At 41.1% G+C, this 19,603-nt stretch overlaps 1 protein-coding gene across 1 annotated transcript in view; it reads left to right on the forward strand.

Annotated features, from left to right (window-relative positions):
- Positions 1–19,603, forward strand: part of Nup205 (nucleoporin 205) — an 88,461-nt gene that overhangs the window by 65,448 nt on the left and 3,410 nt on the right. Inside the window, exons 32-41 of the mRNA XM_008823467.2 lie at positions 1,162–1,353; positions 2,206–2,327; positions 4,053–4,191; positions 6,919–7,045; positions 9,018–9,094; positions 10,333–10,461; positions 10,637–10,763; positions 16,588–16,754; positions 18,824–18,947; positions 19,375–19,503. Of these exons, the coding sequence (XP_008821689.1) occupies positions 1,162–1,353; positions 2,206–2,327; positions 4,053–4,191; positions 6,919–7,045; positions 9,018–9,094; positions 10,333–10,461; positions 10,637–10,763; positions 16,588–16,754; positions 18,824–18,947; positions 19,375–19,503 (1,333 nt within the window). The remainder of the gene's footprint in view (positions 1–1,161; positions 1,354–2,205; positions 2,328–4,052; positions 4,192–6,918; positions 7,046–9,017; positions 9,095–10,332; positions 10,462–10,636; positions 10,764–16,587; positions 16,755–18,823; positions 18,948–19,374; positions 19,504–19,603) is intronic.

Genomic DNA, 19,603 nt, shown 5'->3' on the forward strand with positions numbered 1-19,603 from the left:
TGAACTTTATGTGTCTTTGTGGTTTACTTTTTGGGCATGAAAAGCTGGTTCGTCTAAGCTCCTGATTCTCTCTTTTGATTTTACATTGGAGTGGCCAGCTTGCTTTTGTCTTCAGGAATTCCCACAGAGGCCCAAGTCAGATGAGGATCAGATGCTCTCAGGCTTTCTCCTAAGGTCTGGATCCCTCCAGGAAAGATTTTGGCCTCAGGAATTTTGGGGTTGGACTGGCCTGGGTGCAGGGCCTAGGAAAGATGATGGTCTTGGGTAGTTGGTTGCTGTGCCACCCAGAGATGCAAAGGGAGGTGGGGGCAGGAAGAGGCCCCAAGAGCTCCTGGGGACTGCACTGAGGAACTGGGTTGGTCTGGATGCAAAGGATCAGGAAAGAGGATTGCGGGTTGTGCAGCCCAGGGAAACAGAGGGAGGTGAGGGAGGGACCAGGCACAGAGGGCTCCCTAGAGAGAGGCTGGTGGGTTGTGCAGTCCAGGGAAGCAGAGGGAGGTGAGAGCAGGGCCAGGCCCAGAGGGCTCCTGGGGCCCTTGTGAAGGAACTGGGTCCCTCTGGATGCAAGGGATCAGGAAGCAGTCGTGGCCTAGGCTGAGAGGCCAGCCCAGGCGTCCAGGAAAGAGGCTGGCTGGCTGTGCAGCCCAGGGAAGCAGCTATTTCTACACTTTTATAGCGAGTTTACTTATCACGTATAATTTGGAACTTCTGTTTTCTTTAATTGTGCTTTATTTATTTGGAATCTTAATCCAGAATTTCTCCTTAGAATTATTTTTGCTAACTTTGAGGCTTGTGGGTAGAACAGCTAGAAGGTTCGTGAACTGCCTCCTGCTCCTTCACTGGGTGTGTCCTCCTCTGCTGAGCTGCTCTACTGTCCTTATGATGATTCAGTGAGGAGAATTTCCTCCCAGCAGAACCACCTAGCACTTAAATCTTGTATTTCAAGGCCATTTGAGAAATAAATCTTGACTCTGAAATTTTCTTTTTATTAATGAAAAGATCTGGGTACATAAAATTTTCAAATAAAAAGCAAAAATTTTATTACAAGCAATTATTCTTAGGAGAAAAGTTCTAAGTCCTTCCATATAAAGACAGTGACTGTTGTTGATTTTAGTAGCTGTCTCCTGCTATGACCTTGATTCTATTTTGTTTTTCCTTTAGATGCTGGCCCTGGCTCTCCTCGACCGGATTGTCTCTGTGGATAAGCAGCAGCAGTGGCTTTTGTATCTTTCTAACAGTGGCTATTTGAAGGTCCTTGTGGACAGCTTGGTGGAAGACGACCGTACTTTGCAGAGCTTACTCACTCCACAACCTCCCCTTTTAAAAGCCCTTTATACTTATGAATCCAAAATGGTGAGGCTTTTTTAGATGTCGGACGCTACATTGATAGGTCATCTCCTTTTGGGCCTGGAGATGTATTGAAGAAAACGAACGTGGCATGTGTTTTAGAAGGCAGCCTTGTTTAGCACTATGCTTCCAGGGCTTTTTCAGTATTTTTGTTATGTAAGCTATAGTCATTTAAAAATTGGAAATTTGTGCTAGAAATGCACCTTCTGGGTGTGTAAAGATGGTGGAAATGATCCTGAGACATTCAGAGGGTAAGGGACTTCTCACTGCTCCCTCACTGACGTTGCTCGGGAGAGTGCCATGTGTGTCACGTTTTCCTGAGGAGAGAGCAGCCAAGCGCTTACTGTTTGTTGACTGATGAAAGCTCCAGTGTGCTGGTCTAGTTTAAACACAGAATTTTAAATTGGCGTACACTTTATCATTTCTTTCCTTCCAGGTCTGCTTTAATTTCTCCTTGGTAAGCATGTTACATGTCACAGTAGTGAAGCAGTAGAGTCTTAGATTCTTTATTAACTCTTGTTTCTGCCTATGCCCAGTTATTTAATAGACATTTACTAAGTATCTAATACATACCAAGAAGAGAGACGGGTGTGAGCAAAAAAACCAACCTGTCTGCAGGGCACATCATGCTGACAGAAACTACATTTAATTGAATAATTCATGCAAGGCACTTTGTGTATGTTTATTATTGAGTTTTCAAAATCATCATAAGAAAAAGGAGGTATAATGTGACCTGTGGCTAGCTCAAGACTTCCCTTCATTAGTGGTTGATAGGGAATGTATCATGAGAGTTTCATTTTTCTATGGAGCCCTTGGACATGATTTCAACACTGATAATTTCCCTTTTGTAACTTGTAGGCATTTCTCACAAGAGTGGCTAAGATGCAGCAGGGTGCTTTAGAGTTGCTGAGATCCGGTGTGGTTGTGAGACTAGCCCAATGCCAAGTCTATGACATGCGCCCAGAAATGGAGCCGCATGGGTAAGTGTCCATATGGACTGGTTTGGTCAAGTGCTCAGTAAAGGATTATTAAGAGAAAAAGGAAATCCTAAACACAATTTTGCCACTTGGTTATGATTGTGCTTTTTCCCTGAGGGATGGGCAGTGTTGCATGCCTCTGTCATGTACTGAGTGGAAGTTGTTGATGAGGGTACAAGTGGGGGCTAATTCCATTTTAGAGTAGTATAATATGGGAGACGGCAAGAATTCTGCTAGTCAGCTTTTACCTCATTAGTCTCACTATTTTATATTAGTTCCATACATTCTTGTTTTTAGTTATAGAGATCTTTGAAAAATGTAATAGTAAAGTTAAACTTGTTGCCAGATGTGGTAGTACACCCCTGTAAACCCAGCACTTGAGATAATGAGGCTGGAGGATCCTGAATTTGAGGCTAGCCTGGACTGGATAGCAATAGCTTGCCTCAAAAGACCAAGGGGGTTAAAAAAGAATTTGCTGTAGATTTGCATTCCTAATAGTTTGAATAGGGCTTAAAAAGAGGGCTTTTTTTTTTTTTTTTTTCTGGTTTTAGTATTTTACGTACTGCTTACTAATAGGAAGTTGTTTACAGGTTTCAAGCTTTTCAGCATATTGTCAACTCATTTTAAATACAGAAAATTCAGTTTGGTTTTAAATGTTTTAAAATGTATTTTTATAGCGAGAGAGAGAGAGAGTGTGTGTGTGTGTACATGCATGCATATGTGTGCATGTGCGTGTTATATACGTGGGGGGGGCTTGTATGGGAGTGAGGGGTTAGTATCAGGTGTCTTCCTCTGTCACTTGCCAGCTTAGTTTTTGAGACAGTGGGATTCCACTGACCCTAGAGTTTACCCTTTCTGCTAGGCTGGCTAGCCAGTAAGCCCCCAGTCTCCTCCTACCCCGCGAGCGGGGTTGGAGATGCACTCGCTGTGCCTGACTTACATGAGTGTTGGGGATCTGAACTCAGGTCCTGATGCTTGCACAGCAGTCACTTTACTCACTGAACCATCTCCTCAGCGCCCTCAACAGTTTTATTTATTATTTATGTATGCATGTGCACATGTGTGCTTGCAGGTGCCATGGTATGTGAGTATGGAGGACAGTGGGCAGCTTTTGGGTGTTGGTTTACTCCTTCCATACACCATGGGCTGCATGGATTGGACTAAGGTGGTTGGGTTTGTGAGGCAAGCACGTGTGTCAGCCGAGGCACCTCACTGGCTCTGGTGTTTATAATTTTTCAGTCTGCAAGATGGCAGCATTGTTAGGAAGGCAGCATATCTTCCTAGCGGTGAATGATACTTAAGGTGGGTTTAGTTATTATTTTCAAAGACTCCATTGCCAGATTGATGTTTGAGTTTTTTAGGTTTAAATACAGAACTGTATTACCTCAGGAGGAGGGAAGAGATTATTTTGATATTCCTTCATGAAGTTTTGGTTGTGAGTCTGAGCCTTTAATGGCTACGCCAGCTCTCCAGCCCACTACACAAAGGTCTAAGCATGAAAGTTATTATTTACTCTGTCAATTGAAGATCTTGGCATTGTATCATTTGTCTGTACAAAGCCTCTTATTTCCTTTTATATTCTGCTTCCTTTCCTCCCTACAAGCTCTCCTTTTATTTTGTCTAAAAATTAAAATATAAGCATTTGTAACTCATCATGCAAATGGTAAAACATTGTTAATACCTTAAGTGCAATGTTGCTCTCTCCTTGTTTGGTTGGAACGAACCAAGCATGTTTGGCATGAGAGACCCTCCATTGTTCATCCCAACGCCCGTGGATCGCTACCGGCAGATTCTCCTTCCAGCCCTCCAGCTGTGCCAGGTCATCCTCATGTCAAGTGTGTCCCAGCACTTGCAGGCAGCAGGCCAGGTAAGATGAGTGTTTGATGTAGAGGTCATCTAGTGTGGAATCCAGAGGGCTCATGAGAATGGACTTAAGTCTTGCTGTTTGTGGCAAAGTTGAGTGTAGAACATAAATCAGCCTCTTGTACCTTGCTCTGTGCTCCATTGGCCCATTTTGTACTTAGATGTGAATAGAAGAATCCTGAGATGGAAAGCACGAGATTGATATTTGTTCCTATAGGAAAGAAAGCAGTTACTGTGGTAGGAATAAGCTGACTTTTCACTTTTTTTTTTTTTTCGGTCTTTTTGAGACAGGGTCTCCCTGTAGCCCCAGCTGTCCTGGAACTCACTATGTAGACCAGGCTGGCCTTGAACTCACAGAGATCTGCCTGCCTCTGCCTCCCAAATGCTGGGATTAAAAGCTAACTTTTAAGATGAATTCAGCCAGTGCAGAGAAAGGTATAGTAAAATATAGTAAAAATATTTTGGAAAATACAAAAGATTAGCTGAAATAGTGGCACACACTAGTAATCCTAGTAGTAGGGAGGTTGAGGCTAGAGAATCATGAATCAGATTGATGTGGGCTGTGTAGTAAAGCACTGTCTCAAACAGCATCAACCAAGAAAACAGGGCATGGCTGCACAGTCCTGTCATCCCAGCACTTAGGACATAGTGGTAAGAGAATCAGGAGTTGCGTGGCTACATAGCTAGTGTAAGAGCCTGTCTCAAACAATAGGAATATCAAAAAGAGCATCATATTTACATGTGAACTTTATAGAATGAGGTCATTTAAATAGTGAATTTTCTGCTGAAAATGCTTTTCTTTTTTTTTTTTTTTTTTGCATCTTTTTGAGACCCTGTAGCCCCAGCTGGTCCAGAACTCACTATGTAGACCAGGCTGGCCTTGAACTCACAGAGACCCACTTGCCTCTGTGCCCCAAGTGCTGGGATCAAAGGTGTGCGCAACCAATCACGCTCAACTTTGAAAACATTTTCTTTAAGAATGAGAACTGTTTTTCATTACTCTTCAGTGAAACTTTCAAACACATGTATTTCTGTTCCTTTAGTTATGAGTACAGTATATAATTAATTTGGCTTTTCATCCTTTATTGTATTTTGATACCCTCAGGAACTGTGTCCTGAGATGCTTTGGCTTCTGATAGTTTTGTCTGCTTTTGCTACCATCAGGCTCAGACTTATTTCACCAGAGTAGATGCTGCTGTGTCTGAAGTGACACCTTATAAACACTGCACTTACTTTACTGCAGTAGTCTAAGGGGTATACTGTCTCCTGCTCACACGGCCTTTGAGTGAGTTTTCTAAACTCAGGATTTCCTTACTATCTTTTTTATTGAGATTTTTGTTTTTTCACAGTACAGGGAATTGAATTTGGGGCCTTGTGCATGTGAGGCAAGCACTCTATCACTGACTTATAGTCTCAGTCTGAGATGACTTTTTTTTTTTTTGGTCTTTTTGAGACAAGGTCTCCCTGTAGCCCCAGCTGTCCTGGAACTCACTATGTAGACCAGGCTGACCTTGAACTCACAGAGATTCTCCTGCCTCTGCCTCCTGAGTGCTGGGATTAAAGGCGTGCACCACCATGCCTGGGCTGAGATGACTTTTTATTAATGTAAAGCATTGACTTGTTATTGCCAATTTTCTGTTGGTTGTAGCAGAATCACTGGCGGAATTTCTTTAAAAAGCACAAATAGGGGCTGAAGAGATGGCTCAGTGGTTAAGAGCACTGAGCTCTTGCAGAGGATCTGGATTCAGTTCCTAGCAAGCACCCACATGGTGGCTAACAACTGTCTGTAACTCCAGTTCCAGGAGATCTGACACCCTCTTCTGACCTCCATAGGCATTGCATGCCATGGGTACACTTACATACATGCAGGCAATGTACTCATACATATAAAATAAATAAAAATAAATTATATATATCTCACACAAATAATTGGGTTAGGATTGTGTCTCAGCAGTAGAGTGCTGCCTTTAGTGTGGACTTGATCCAAAAGGGAGAATAAAAGAAAGCTCCATATTCAATGATTAGGCTGTGGGTAGAGATCTGTATTAAAAAAATAAAAGCAGCATATACTTGAAAATATCACTAAACTCACATTGTGTATAATTAATACATGCTAATAAAAAACTTTACAAGGATAAAAATAGAAGCAAGCAGAGTTCCTGAGTAGTTCCTGCATTCAGCTTGTTTGGACTTCATCTCTACCTTCCAGGTGCTTGTCAGTCTAGTCAGGGTGTTCCTTTATGAAGGTGCTAGAAAATCCTGTGTGGTGGTGCACCATAAAGTATCAGAGGCAGAAAGAGGTTTTTCTCTCTTTTGTTCTTGTCGTATCAAGAGAGCGAGACAAAAACTTATACATGATTAAGCCACGTCACACACGTCAGACTAACATCTAGTAACTTTTTGAATTTGGTGGCCATTTTTATACCCAATCATTTGAAATTATGATTCCTTTTAAGTAAATAATGAAATAAACTAGGTGTTTTCACTCAGTAGTTCCAAGTTGTAGCATAGTTTCCTGGGCTTTGCTATGTTAAAACTTCATGACTTTCGATTAAATATTTGCTTCCTGAAGAAAGAAAAGGAATGTGCAGCAAATAGTTGCTTCTCCTTTCTTCATTGCATTGAATTACTTGCTTCAGCGTTCCTGAAAAGAAGGACTATACATTTGTGATGCAGCTTTCTCCTCTTCTTCCTCCATTTCTCTGGCTGCGCCTCGTGTTCCACGGCTCAGGTGTTCCAGTTTCTCATTTCGCATTCCGATACCATACAAGCCATTCTGCGCTGTCAGGATCTCAGCGCCGGCTCTCTACAGGAACTGGCTCTGCTGACAGGAATTATAAGTAAAGCGGCACTTCCAGGTGAGTGGATTTGGTTGGATGCAATGAACAATTCTCTGCAGACAGACACAAGCCTAATAGAGTGAGATTTTTATTACTTTACAGTTATGTATCACTTATATAAAGCTGAATTGTTCCAGTACCAATTTCAAGTAAATAAGTTTACATTTATAGAAATCATATATGCCCATTATTAAAAATTCAAAAAGCTCAAGGAGATAATTAACAAATATTCAGAATCTCATTATCTCAATGATCAGATGTTGGCATTTGGTAATAGCTTCTCAAACATTGCATGTTTAGACCTGACTTGTGAGAGCATGATTACCTTTTATATGCTGGTTTAATAAAGTTTGTATGTGAATTCAACAGACTGAAACTTACTGAAGGTAGAAGGAATTGAATTCCAGAAATATTTATTCCCAAGATTATAAAGAAAGGATAGCTTTTAAAAGGTCACTATGATTAAGAAAAGTGATTAGGAAAAATTAAGCTTTTGTCACTTTTTTCTTCAGTATAATTTCTTCACTATGTATAATTAGTCAGTTAGCTCCCAGCTGTGAAAGATGAGAATGAATCCTTGTATACTTCCTGTTTCATCTTTAGATTTTTGTTTTTACTTTGTCAGGCTTTATAACATTATACTCAGTCTTAAAGCCACAGTATCTTTTGTTTTGGTTTTAGTTGTATGTTTACATTCATTCCGTACAAAACACTGTTATTCATGAGTTTTTTTTGGGTTTATCTCTTGATATTTTAAATTTGCATTGCAGTTCTCTTCTCTCAGAAAAAAATATATTTACTGCAGTCTCTGATGTTTAAGTTTGTCTAGGTGCTGCCATTGATCTTGAGTAATAGCATAACTATTAAGATTGTCTTTCCCTTGACATATGTAACACCAGGAATAATACCTGATGTTTTTAAGCATTTATGTGCCAGGCACTGCTTACATCCATTACATGTTAATTGATTGCATATACAACAATCTTAAGAGATAGAACTATTATTATCCACATTTTGCAGGTAAGGAACTAAGGCACAGGAAGGTTTACTTGGTAACACTGGTAGTATGTCACAGGCAGTATTGTTTCTGGCTCTGTGGGCCTACCTACTAGTCTGTACTTCTTCAATTTTTATGTTGCTCTGGAGAAGTCTGCAGCAACCCTTGATTCTACCCCATACCTTGGAGGGTATCTGTCTACCTTGAGCCCTCTTGGCTGGGAGAGTTGATTGATGCTGGGTGCAGTGCCTGTCAGTGTACTTGGAGCCTGTGCTCCTGAGGAGACCTGGGTCCTTTTTCTCAGCCTGTGGCTTATCTAAGCTTCCAGCTCAGTGCAGGCCTTGTACAATGATTCCAAGGTAGTCTACCTTCTTTGGGGACCTTCTACTGAGGTCCCATAGTGCTGTGCAGTTGAGGTCCCATAGTGCTGTGCAGTTGTTCTCCTATTCATTTTCCGTCGACTTTTCCAAGACTCTTTCACTCTCGGTATACTTCTCACAAGTGGGATCTCCATGAGAACTTGCTGGTTTGTCCTCCTTTCCTTTGCTGCCTCTGAGGGAAAAGAGTCATGAGCTGAGTCACGCTGCTTATTCCAGCAGGATGCTATCTCTTCTCTGTCACCACATTCTTCAGTGTTTATAGAGCATAAGTTGGTTCTTTTCCTCTTTTTGTCAAGGTTTTTCATTTTGTAAGTCTAAACTCTCAATATTCCTTAGAAAGTACTTAATTGCTGAATTTAGAAAGATTTTTCTTAAACTTTTAAAACTACCTTTTGAAATCAATTGGGATTTTAGGTTGCATATAAGTACACTTGTGCTAGTGTTTCTAATATGTAAAAAACCCTTCCAGTCTTTGAAAATCGTGTTTCTCAAAACTTTTATGACAAGAATCTACTCATGCACATAAAAGACATAAAATGCCATAGCCTCTCTCCGTAGTTTATAGTGTTTTCATTTAGCATGAACCACATGTAAAAGTATCTCCGTTTCATAGGTATATTGAGTGAACTTGATGTTGATGTGAATGAAGGCTCTCTGATGGAACTCCACGGACATATTGCAAGATTCCAGGTAATTATTAATTATTAATGGGGAAGTTTTAAAATGACTGTAAGAATGTGGTGGGGGGTACAGTTGACAAGCTTCCTTTAGTTGATTTATTTCTTTAAACCCTCTCACCTTTCTTTTCCCACTACTCCCTAGATTAAGGTTAGAGCAATGCCTTCAACTGTTTTTGTTGAGTCTTTGATATCTCTGGCTGATGTTTTTTTTTTTTACTGCTTCTAGTTAGTTGATTTTCCCATTTTGAGAATCATCTTTGGACTTTGTGTTGGATGAAAAATTGGATGTCTTTACTCCTGCTCCTCTTCCCAGCACTTACTCCCGAAACGCAATAACTATGGCAGAGCGCTTTCATATTAATGTGTGGAGTTTATTATGATATGTAAATTCATTTATGATTAAGGCATGAGCAATCCTGTTACTTTTACTATTATAATTCTCCCCACTTTTGTTCTTTTCTGATTAAAAGGGAGAGAAGGACCTTTTAGGTGACCTGGGAATATTGGAGCATGTTTGTTTTATCTGTAAAAGCAGCAGACATGGGGGAAAGTAACATTTGCATTTAAATTTTTTAATTAATACAGTTATTTTGTGTGTAGGGCAGGATGCATGTGGCATTTTGTGCATGTGCCTTGGTGCACATGTGAAGGTCAGAGGACAACTTGCTGGAGTCTGTTTTCTCTTTTCTCTTACTACCATGTGGATTCTAGGGATCAAGTTTGGGTCCCGAGACTTGGCCTTAACCATCTCACTGGCCCTAACATTTGCATTTTACCTGCCAAGAATGCCTGTAAATCCCCAACCCCTACAGGGAGCCCCTAGAAACAGTCACAGGAGTTTCAGCTTTTAAATTTCAGCTTTGGTAGACACAGTACGATCTGTTAAGTCATCTTGTAGCTGTCTTCTCACTGTGCTTTTCATTTGCCTATTAACTTCTTTCATTTTATAATCATCTCAAAGAATTATTAAATATTTTAATATATGATAAAAAATTTCTTGGCAAACATTTGGTTTATATTGGAAATTCTTTGTAAGGAAAAATAAGTTGAGTATTCGCTTTCTTTGCAACAAAGGTGAATTTTGACAAGCTTGCTTTCGTTGGCTCAGTGAGAAGTAAGATAGCAGATACTTTGAAGAATTATTCCTTTCTTCTCTGAATTTTGCTTTTTTTCTGTCCCTCAAGAAAAAAGAGATCACAAATTTTAATTCCATCAGCTACCAGTCAACAAAATATCTTTCTTTTTTAGCGCCAGTGTTTAGGACTACTGAGTCGTTTTGGTGGCTCGGACAGACTGCGTCAGTTTAAATTTCAAGATGATACTGTAGAAGGAGATCGGGTGAGCAAGAAAGATGAGATTGAGCTGGCCATGCAGCAGGTAAGAAGGGCCGAGAATTGTGGCCTGTAAGGGCTTTGTGGCTTTGAGAAAATTTGATAAAGGTAATAGTTGTGTATAGTTTTACAAATTGAATTATGATCTTTTTCTCTTCCAGTCTAGATTTCTGTGAAATTAGTACATTTCAAGGGCTAACATTTTGTTACTTCCATTATAGATTTGTGCCAATGTAATGGAATATTGCCAGGCACTTATACTACAGAGCTCCCCTACCCTACAGCATGCTATGTGTCTCTTCACCCCTAGCCTTTCAGAGACCGTTAATAGAGATGGACCTCGGCAAGGTGAGCCTGTGGTTTTCTTTTTGTTTGGGAGTGGTGTATTTACTGTATCTGGGGAATAAAATTGTTATGATTGTGATACAGCTCTACACCTTGGCCCTAGGGAGAAGCAGTTTGTTCCTGATGAATTATTAATGGGGAAATTTAAAAATGACTGTAAGAATGTGTGGGAATGTATTAGTCACTTTTCTGTTGCTGTGACAGAAACACCTATCAAAGCAATTTATAGAAGGAAGAGTTTATTTGAGCTTACGGTTCCAGGGGAATTAAAGTCTGTCATGGCAGGGAGGCATGGTGGCTGGAGGTGGTTGGAGTAGGAGCAGCAGAAGCTAAGCTCTCACATCATCACACAGGCACAGGAAGCAAGAGAGAAACTGGAGATCTGGCAAGGCTTAAGAACTCTCTAAGCCCACCCCCCAGTGATGTACTTCCTCCAGGATAGCCACACCTTTTAAAACCTCCCAAAACAGCACCATCATCTGGGGACAAAATGTCCAAATACTTGGAGCCTGTGGCAGACATTTTCATTCAAACCATCACATTCCACCCCTTGGCCCCCATAGACTCACAACCATATAAAATGCAAAACGCAAGTCCCCATAGTCATTATCAGTCTCAATACTATTTAAAAGTCCACAGTCCAAAGTCTCTTCTGAGACTCAGGTAAATATCTTAACTGTAAGCATTTATAAAATCAAAAGACAAATTACATACTCCCAACATACAGTGGAACCAAATACACATTACCATTCCAAAAGGGAGGACTGGAGGCATCCAGCTTCTGGGACTTTACTTCCAAAGGGCTTAGATGGCTCAGCCTCTCTAGCTTTGCTGGGTGCAGCACACATCTCTCTCTTGTGCTGGTACCACTCCCTGTATGTAGGTCTTGGCAGATGCCTCACAGCTCTGGCATCACAAACTTCTTGAGGTCTCCATTGCCAAGCATGCTTCACCTTCACAGCTTCATGCAGTGACCTATCAGGGCCTTCTCTATGCAGAGCAACCCCTGCTGCATGCTGCCTGGCCTCCAAGGCTCTCTGAAACCAGGGAGGCAGAACCGATGACTCCTTCACTCTTGAATCTTTAATGCCTCTAAAACCAGCACCAGGTGAACAACAATGCCAAGTTTGACTGCAAGTGTGGGATGGACTCCAGCCTGCTTTATCCATTTTAGAAGCTTTTCTCTTCAGTGGTCCCTGCAGCATTTTCCTTTCACAAGTTGGAGGCTTAACTGGGTGTGGTCTTGCCCTGGAGGCACTCTCTCCATTTTTTAAGTTTGAATCTCTAGGCCTCTCATTAATCACTTTAATCTCCTCATCAATGGGATCCTCTTCTTTCTGCCCCAGATTTGCTCTCTTTCACTGTAGATCTGCATAATATTCACCATTAATAGCCATGCTACTGTTTCTACATTAGGCTCTCTTGAAATTTCTTCCACCAAAGAAATTAGTCCATTACTTTTCAACTTAGCCTCAGGCAAGCTTTTTGTTCTAGGGCAGACTCCAGCCAGACTCTTTGCCAAAACACCCCAAGTGCTGCTTAAGTCCTTATTTCCCTCTGAAATTATATTGTTCTCAGCACTGCTTTCTTCCAGGCCCCTACTAGAATGGCCTGTTAAGCTCCACTTAAGCAGTCAACCTCTTTTCTAGCCCAACCTTCCCAACTCTTGAGCATTTCTTCAAAACCCCACATGGTCAGGTTCTTCACAGGCAACAGCCCACTCTATGGTGCCAGTTTCTGTCTTTGTTTCTCCATTGCTGTGACAAAACACTCTGACCACTACCAACTTGGGGAGGAAAGGGTTTATTTGTCTTACATCTCCTGGGTCACAGTTCATCAGGGAGTCCAAAGTAGGAACACAGAGCAGGAACCTAGAGTCAGGAGCTAGAGTGTAGGCCATGGAAGATCACTGCTTACTGATTTGCTCCCTGGCCCCTGCTCAGCCTGCCTTTTTTTTTTCCCCTAGCCTGCCTTCTTATGCAACACAGGCCCACCTGCCCAGGGATGGCACCACCCACAGTGGGCTGGGCTCTCCCACATCACTCATCAAGAAGATGCCCCACAGACATGGCCACAGGCCAGTCCAATAGAGGCAATCCCCAGTTGAGGCTTCCTCAACCCAGGTGTGTCACGTTGACACTAAAGCTATCCAGCATAGGGAGATACAGTTGTCAGTCTATGTGAGGCTGGAAAGCTCAAGAGAATGAGGATAGTCTTTGGATTTTTTGAGGCTAAATCTAGAGGAACCACGTGAGGGAGTTTAATTTTAAATAGCATTGGAGATCCCAAAGAAAGTACCTAGTTGGGTGAAAAGTATGTTTTGTATTCAGCTGTGTCTAAATCTGGTTATGCATTAATAGTTCCAAATTTCTGTCATGTGGCAAATCAAAATTTTAGATGCCAAGTAGGCTACTTAATGAGTAGTAGAGAAGATCTGGAATATGGGGCAGGATTATGGACTGGTTAAAGTTGCCATCCTGTGGGGCACTCAGAAGGCAGAGCCATTGTGATCTTGGTTTAGTGCTAATGGAATGAACTGGTGATTTCAAGGAAGCCTTTGTTTGAGATTCTGAGAATAATTTGCCATATCTGCATCCTCTTCAATGTCTTCTTTTACCCAAAGATGGCTTAATTACAAAATACATATTTAGTAGAATAATATTATGGGAAAATATATTACTTTTACATATGTAACCTTTAAATCTATACATTATGCTAAAAATCCTGTCTTAACAGATTATAAAATGTCCTAGCTATTAGGATCACTTTTGTTTTTGTTTTCTAAGAGAGGATCTTACTCTCTGGCTATATGCCAGCCTCAACCTCAGCCTCCTGAGTGCTGGGATTGCAGGCGTGAGCCACCACACTCAGCTTACAATGTTTTAAATTGAGATATTATTCACATACAATAGAAATTCACCCACTTTAGGTATGCAGTTGAATGATTTTGTAATGCAAATTGAGTAAGTACTACCATAGTCAAGTAGGAACCGTTTCTCTTCCTTAGCAGTTCTTGTCTCTGCATTGGATCGTTTCCTTTGACCCCTGGTCCAGGCTCTTAATTTTCCACTCCAACTGAGGTTTTGTCCCTTTCCACCTGCTCCTGTCTGTGTTATGACTGAAACATTTTAGTTTTCTGCTGTGGAGTGAGTGAGGGAGCAAGATCTAGGTTGCTATGATGTTTACTATTCTTGGAAGCAGAAGTTCTTGATAGCTAAGGAGGTAACTTTCATAAAGAAACCTTTTATTCAGTGATTCCATTTGTAGCAGTCTCACTTGGGTGAGGCTGTATCTTACAGAAGTTCAGGAAGTAGCTCTAAAGATTTACAATGACCTGCGTTTGGTGGTACATGCCTGTAATACCTGCACTCTGGAAGCTAAGGCAGGAGAACTTGTGTTCAAAGGCAGCTTGGGCTTTATAGCAAGACCCTGCTTCAGAACACCATACCCGACACAAACAAAAGAGGATTTATAATTACAATTCTGTGGCAATAAAATGCTTAAGTTAATTAGACTAGAAATAGCAAACAACCCCTTTGAAGTCAACATAAATTAATTCTGCATGATCATGATTTTCTCCTCTATTCAAAAAGTTTGCTATGAGGAAGAATACTCCTGAATAAATGGCCACTGTTGGAGAGTTTCAGCCCTTGCATGCCCTCACCAGCATGATGGGAAGTCTTCCATATAGTCCAGGTGGCTCAGCTAGCCTGCTTATGGAAGGATTGAGAATCTTGTCCTCTTTTCATTCAGAAGAGTGTGTTCTCTGGCACCTAGCAGTGGTTTTTATAATTTCTATTCTTTAAGAAAGTGTTTCCCTATGTAGCCGAGACTACCCTTAAACTCACTTTGAGGTCTTGGTAGCCTGAAACTCACAGTGTACACAGCCCAACAGAAACTTTTAAACTGACTTTTCCCTTTTCTAGAAGGCAGGTAGTAAACAAACAGTATTCTGTAGCTTGATAGAAAGCTCTGCCTGCCTTAAAACTCAATCCTTTAAAAGTAACCCTTAAATTTTTTTTTTTTTTTTTTTTTTTTTTTTTTTTTTTCTGGATGGAATTCATAGAGATCTACCTGCCTCTGCCTCCTGAGTGCTGGGATTAAAGGCATGCGCCACCACACCCAGCTATTTTATTTTTTGGTCTTTTTGAGACAGGGTCTCCCTGTAGCCCCAGCTGTCCTGGAACTAGGTATGTAGACCAGGCTGGCCTTGAACTCACAGAGATCCGCCTGGCTCTGCCTCCCAAGTGTTGGGATTAAAGGCATGTGCCACCACAGGCTGGCCTTGAACTCACAGAGATCCTCCTGCCTCTGCCTCCCGAGGGCTGGGATTAAAGGCGTGCACCACCACGCCCAGCCTTAAAAGTTTTAAAAAAAATTATTATTTGGGGGCTGGAGAGATGACTTAGCAGTTAAGAGCACTGACTGCTCTTGCAGAGGATCCAGGTCCAATTCCATGTGTAACAACCATCCACAGCTCCAGTTCTAGGGGATCCAATGCCCTCTTCTGAACTCTGTGGACATTACACAACATGCGTGCATTTACACGCATTCAGGCAATACACTCACACACATAAAGAATAACAAAATTTTATTTTAATGATTATTTTATATGAGTGTTTTGCCTGCATGTGTGTAGGTGCAGAACATCAGATGTTCAGACAAAAAATGTAATTTTGTTATTTATTCTTCAAAAACCACAATTATACACTAGAAATATATTGCGGGCAGTTAGTACATTTTTACCTGACTGCTCTTCTTTCAAGGCAGTCTTGTATACTGTAGCATTCTTTTTCTTTCTGGCTTTGGTCTTTTGGAGATAGGATCTCCTGTGAGTAATGAAGGAAGTATAGATCTCTTCAGTAATCATGCAGTTTCATTAGATAGAGATTATCACCAGATTAGACTTAAATTACCAAGGTATTTTCAGGAAATCCCTTTGTAGTGAGAAGAAATTGTAATTTAACCATGCAGCCTGTCTAGCAATGTAACTCTCCCTTTGTGACTTTGATGGTGAAGCCCCATCCCTTTGCACCCTTGTTGGAAGGTGGCCAGGTAAGGCAGATGGCTTGGTTGCTGCCTCGGTGGAGTTGTTGGCGCAGGACTTGTTAACATTGAAGTCTAGTTATGTTTCCAAATGTTTCTTTGGAAGAGTGACTTTGAGTCTGTTCAGTAACTAGACTAGTGATGCAGATTAGAAACAAATCCATATAACTGGAACCATTGGATGAGGTGAGAATTATTTCACCTTTGGTCAAGAATCACTGAAAGCATACATGGTTTGTATGTTTGGGTGGGTGGGCATGTCATTTTTATAAAGCTCTTGTAATAAAGGGTATTCACAGGCATATTTCTCTACTCTCTCAAGGACTCCAGCCTTATGTATGCACCTGGTTACAGTAGCACTGAACCACTTTTTCTTTGAACTAACAGCTATGTTTAAGTGTAGTCTTGGATGATATGATAGTTTATATGACCTAGATTATGGAGCAGCTCTTGTTTTAAAAAGATGGTTTGGGGCTGGGGACATGACTCAGCAGTTAAGAGCACTGGCTGCTCTTGCAGAGGACCCAGGTTCAATTCCCAGCACCCACATGATGGCTAACAACCCGCCATAACTCCAGTTCCAGGTGATCTGATGCCTTCTTCTGACCTCCGTGGGTATTGCACGACAAGGGGCATTGCACAACACAGGTGCACCTACACACATGCAGGCAATATATTCATGCACATAAAATAAAAATAATAAATAAAAAGTTAAAAAAGATGGCTTAAAGTTCCTTAAAAAATGCTCATAAATGCAACATTGTTTTATACCATCTATTAGACACCCAAGTTCCAGTGGTTCCTTATTGGCGTTTGCCTGGTTTGGGCATTATTATCTACCTGCTGAGACAGAGTGCCAGTGATTTCTTCAGCTATTATGACAGTCACCGACGCAGTGTCAACAAGCTACAAAATGTAGAACAACTTCCCCCAGATGAGATAAAAGAGGTATGAATTATAATGAGTGGTGGGGACTTGAAAAATCATTGCCTTCACTAGTTAAGGTCCAGGGTATTGGTCTTAGACTTAGGAGTAAAGATGATTTGTCCAGTGTGATCAAAGGAATTGGAACAGTTCTTCTGTGTGACTGAAAGAATGCTACCTTTGCATCAGCCTCATAAGCATTGACCCTCTTGACTGAAAATAGCCAGGTAGTTCCTTTTCAAGAAAATTGAAGGGCAATTGGCCCTTGAGAAAAGAGCTTTTTTTTGGTCATTCTACTTTAAAATCTGCTGAGAAGCTGGGCTTCCTAGTGCAAATGTTTTTGCAGTAGAACTTAGGCAAATGTCTCTGAGTCTTCAGTGTCTTTGATGTTCATTAGTGAATTTTCCAAACAGATGGGATAGCTTAACAGACTTGATCTCTCTGACCCTGGATCATCCCCTTGTCTTTACTGTAACTGAAAGTGTTGAGGTGCTAAGCTTATTTCCTAACTAGCTGACCTTTTCCATTTGGCACAGCTGAGCTATAAAGCAGGTCTTGGCTGGGTCTTAGACAGTGTTGAAGCTTCTTGGTGCCTTGTGACAGCCTGGAGTTTTAGCCATTTTTCCAGCCTAACATGCAGGAATATTCGTGTGACTCTTATGAATAATCAAAGTCTACTCCCACTCTCCACTCTTCTGATAATCACAGAGAAAGTTTATTGAGCAACCCATGAGCTATGTGTTCTATGTGAATGCATGGGCTAGGTGCTGTTGCTGCTCCTGTTTCTCAGTTGAGGAAATGGAGGTACAGAAGGCTTATATGACCTTCCTGAAGACATAGCTCACAGAATCCTGGCTTGGTGTAGGCAGTCCCTGAAACTGGGCTCATAGCTGGCAGTTCTCCTTCCCAGAGCTTTCTGTGATGCCAGAACAGCTGACCCATGGTGTTCATACTCAGCCTGTTGATTTGAGGATTCCCTGAGAGTACCAAAGTCCTAGAGTGCTCAAGTCTCCCACACAGAGTGGCATAGGTCTAGGATTTCTATATAAATTATGCACATCTTTCTGTGTGCTTTAAATCACCTCTAGATTATTTATAATGCCTAATGTGATATAAATAGCTATTGTATTGTTTACAGGATTATCGAAAGAAAGCAATGTCTATACATACTCAGTTCAGATGTAGTTTTTATTATTTTTTTCATTGGTATATATTGTACAAAAAATGGGTTTCACTCTATTTTCATACATGCATTCAATGTGCTTTGGTTATATTGAACCCCCTATTACACACTCTTGCCCCAGCATCGTCTCCCTTTCCCAAATATTCTACTTTGATCAGAAGCTAGTTTTTAAGAATACTTTTTCTCTGTGGGTAGTTGAAGCCATGAATGTAAAACTTGTAGATACAGAGAGCCACATTTGCAAGAGGAATATCTTGACAGAGTTTGTGGCCTTAACACAGTCTCACTTGAGTATGCCTTCTGTCAAACCAAAGGCTTCATCAGACGGAGAAGTGCCCAGCCAAGGCTTGGGTTGATGATCATGTCTTAGATTCCATGGTCTTTAGAGGATACCTGACCAATTCTTCATGATACATTTATATAATTAGCTACTGTTTGAAAAACTTGTTTTAACTTGATAGGATATTCAGGGCTGGTGGGCTCATTAGTGGGTTGGAATATGTTGTCTGTGGAACCAACAGACAACAAGACTTTCTTAAAAGGTAGCAGGTGAACATTCATGCGTGGGTTTGACTGCTTTTTTGACTCTCGTTTTTGCATAATAAACTATTGTCTGCCAGGCTGTTTAAATGTATTTGAGTGTTTTTCGCAGTACTCTCTATAGTGACCTGTTCATAGATTTTTTTTTGGCGGGGGGGTCTTTTTGGGAAAGGGTCTCCCTGTAGCCTCAGCTGTCCTGGAACTATGTAGACCAGACTGGCCTTGAACTCATAGAGATCCGCCTGCCTCTGCCTCCCAAGTGCTGGGATTAAAGGCATGAACCAGCACGCCTGGCTCATAGATTTTTTTGTTTGTTTTGTTTGTTTGTTTATTTGTTAAAGCTACTTCAATTTATGTTTCTTTCTCTTAGTTGTGTCAATCTGTGATGCCTGCTGGTGTTGATAAAATTTCTACTGCACAGAAGTATGTTCTAGCAAGACGGCGTTTGGTAAAGTTGATCAACAATCGAGCTAAACTTCTTTCCCTTTGTTCTTGTATCCTTTATGGAGTCAGAGCCTGAGTGGAGACCTTTAAATGTTTATTTATTCTTACATTTTGGCCACCGAAACCAGATGAAAAGGGACAGTTACTTTTTGGTTTTGTTTGTTTTTCTTAGTAAACACCTGATGCATTTCCAAATTGTGATTTTATTCTTACCTTTTGGGGCAGCTAGGAGCATTATAAAATATTCTTTCTGTCTGGGCAGGAGGTAAGGTCCCAAGGGTGTCGGCAAAATCCTCTGGGTCCTCACCTCCTACCTCAAGCACACCTCACTGCTTTTCTCTGGGTGCACACTCAGTGGAACTTCAGTGTCAGACCAATGCTTGGGTGCATGTTGAGTATAAGCTGTCCCTTGTCTCCTCAGAACCTTCTTTGTAAAGCAGATACACGATGGCATTATTCTTTAATCTGAATTCACAGTCATCATAGAGACCTGTCTCTTTGTTTTTTGGCGCCATCTGGAGTACTACTTGTTACATTGCACACCCACAGATTCCCAAGATTCCTTGTTTGCCTCCAAGACGTTATTTAAAAGTAGAAGATTACAAGGTAAAGTTTTATTAGGTAAAGTTTTATTACCCAGACAAACCAGTCATAAATGCATGTGTGTGTGTGTGTGTGTGTGTGTGTGTATATATATATATATATA

Source organism: Nannospalax galili, unplaced genomic scaffold, assembly GCF_000622305.1.
Source record: "Nannospalax galili isolate Female #2095 unplaced genomic scaffold, S.galili_v1.0 scaffold307, whole genome shotgun sequence".
Classification (NCBI taxonomy): domain Eukaryota; kingdom Metazoa; phylum Chordata; class Mammalia; order Rodentia; family Spalacidae; genus Nannospalax; species Nannospalax galili.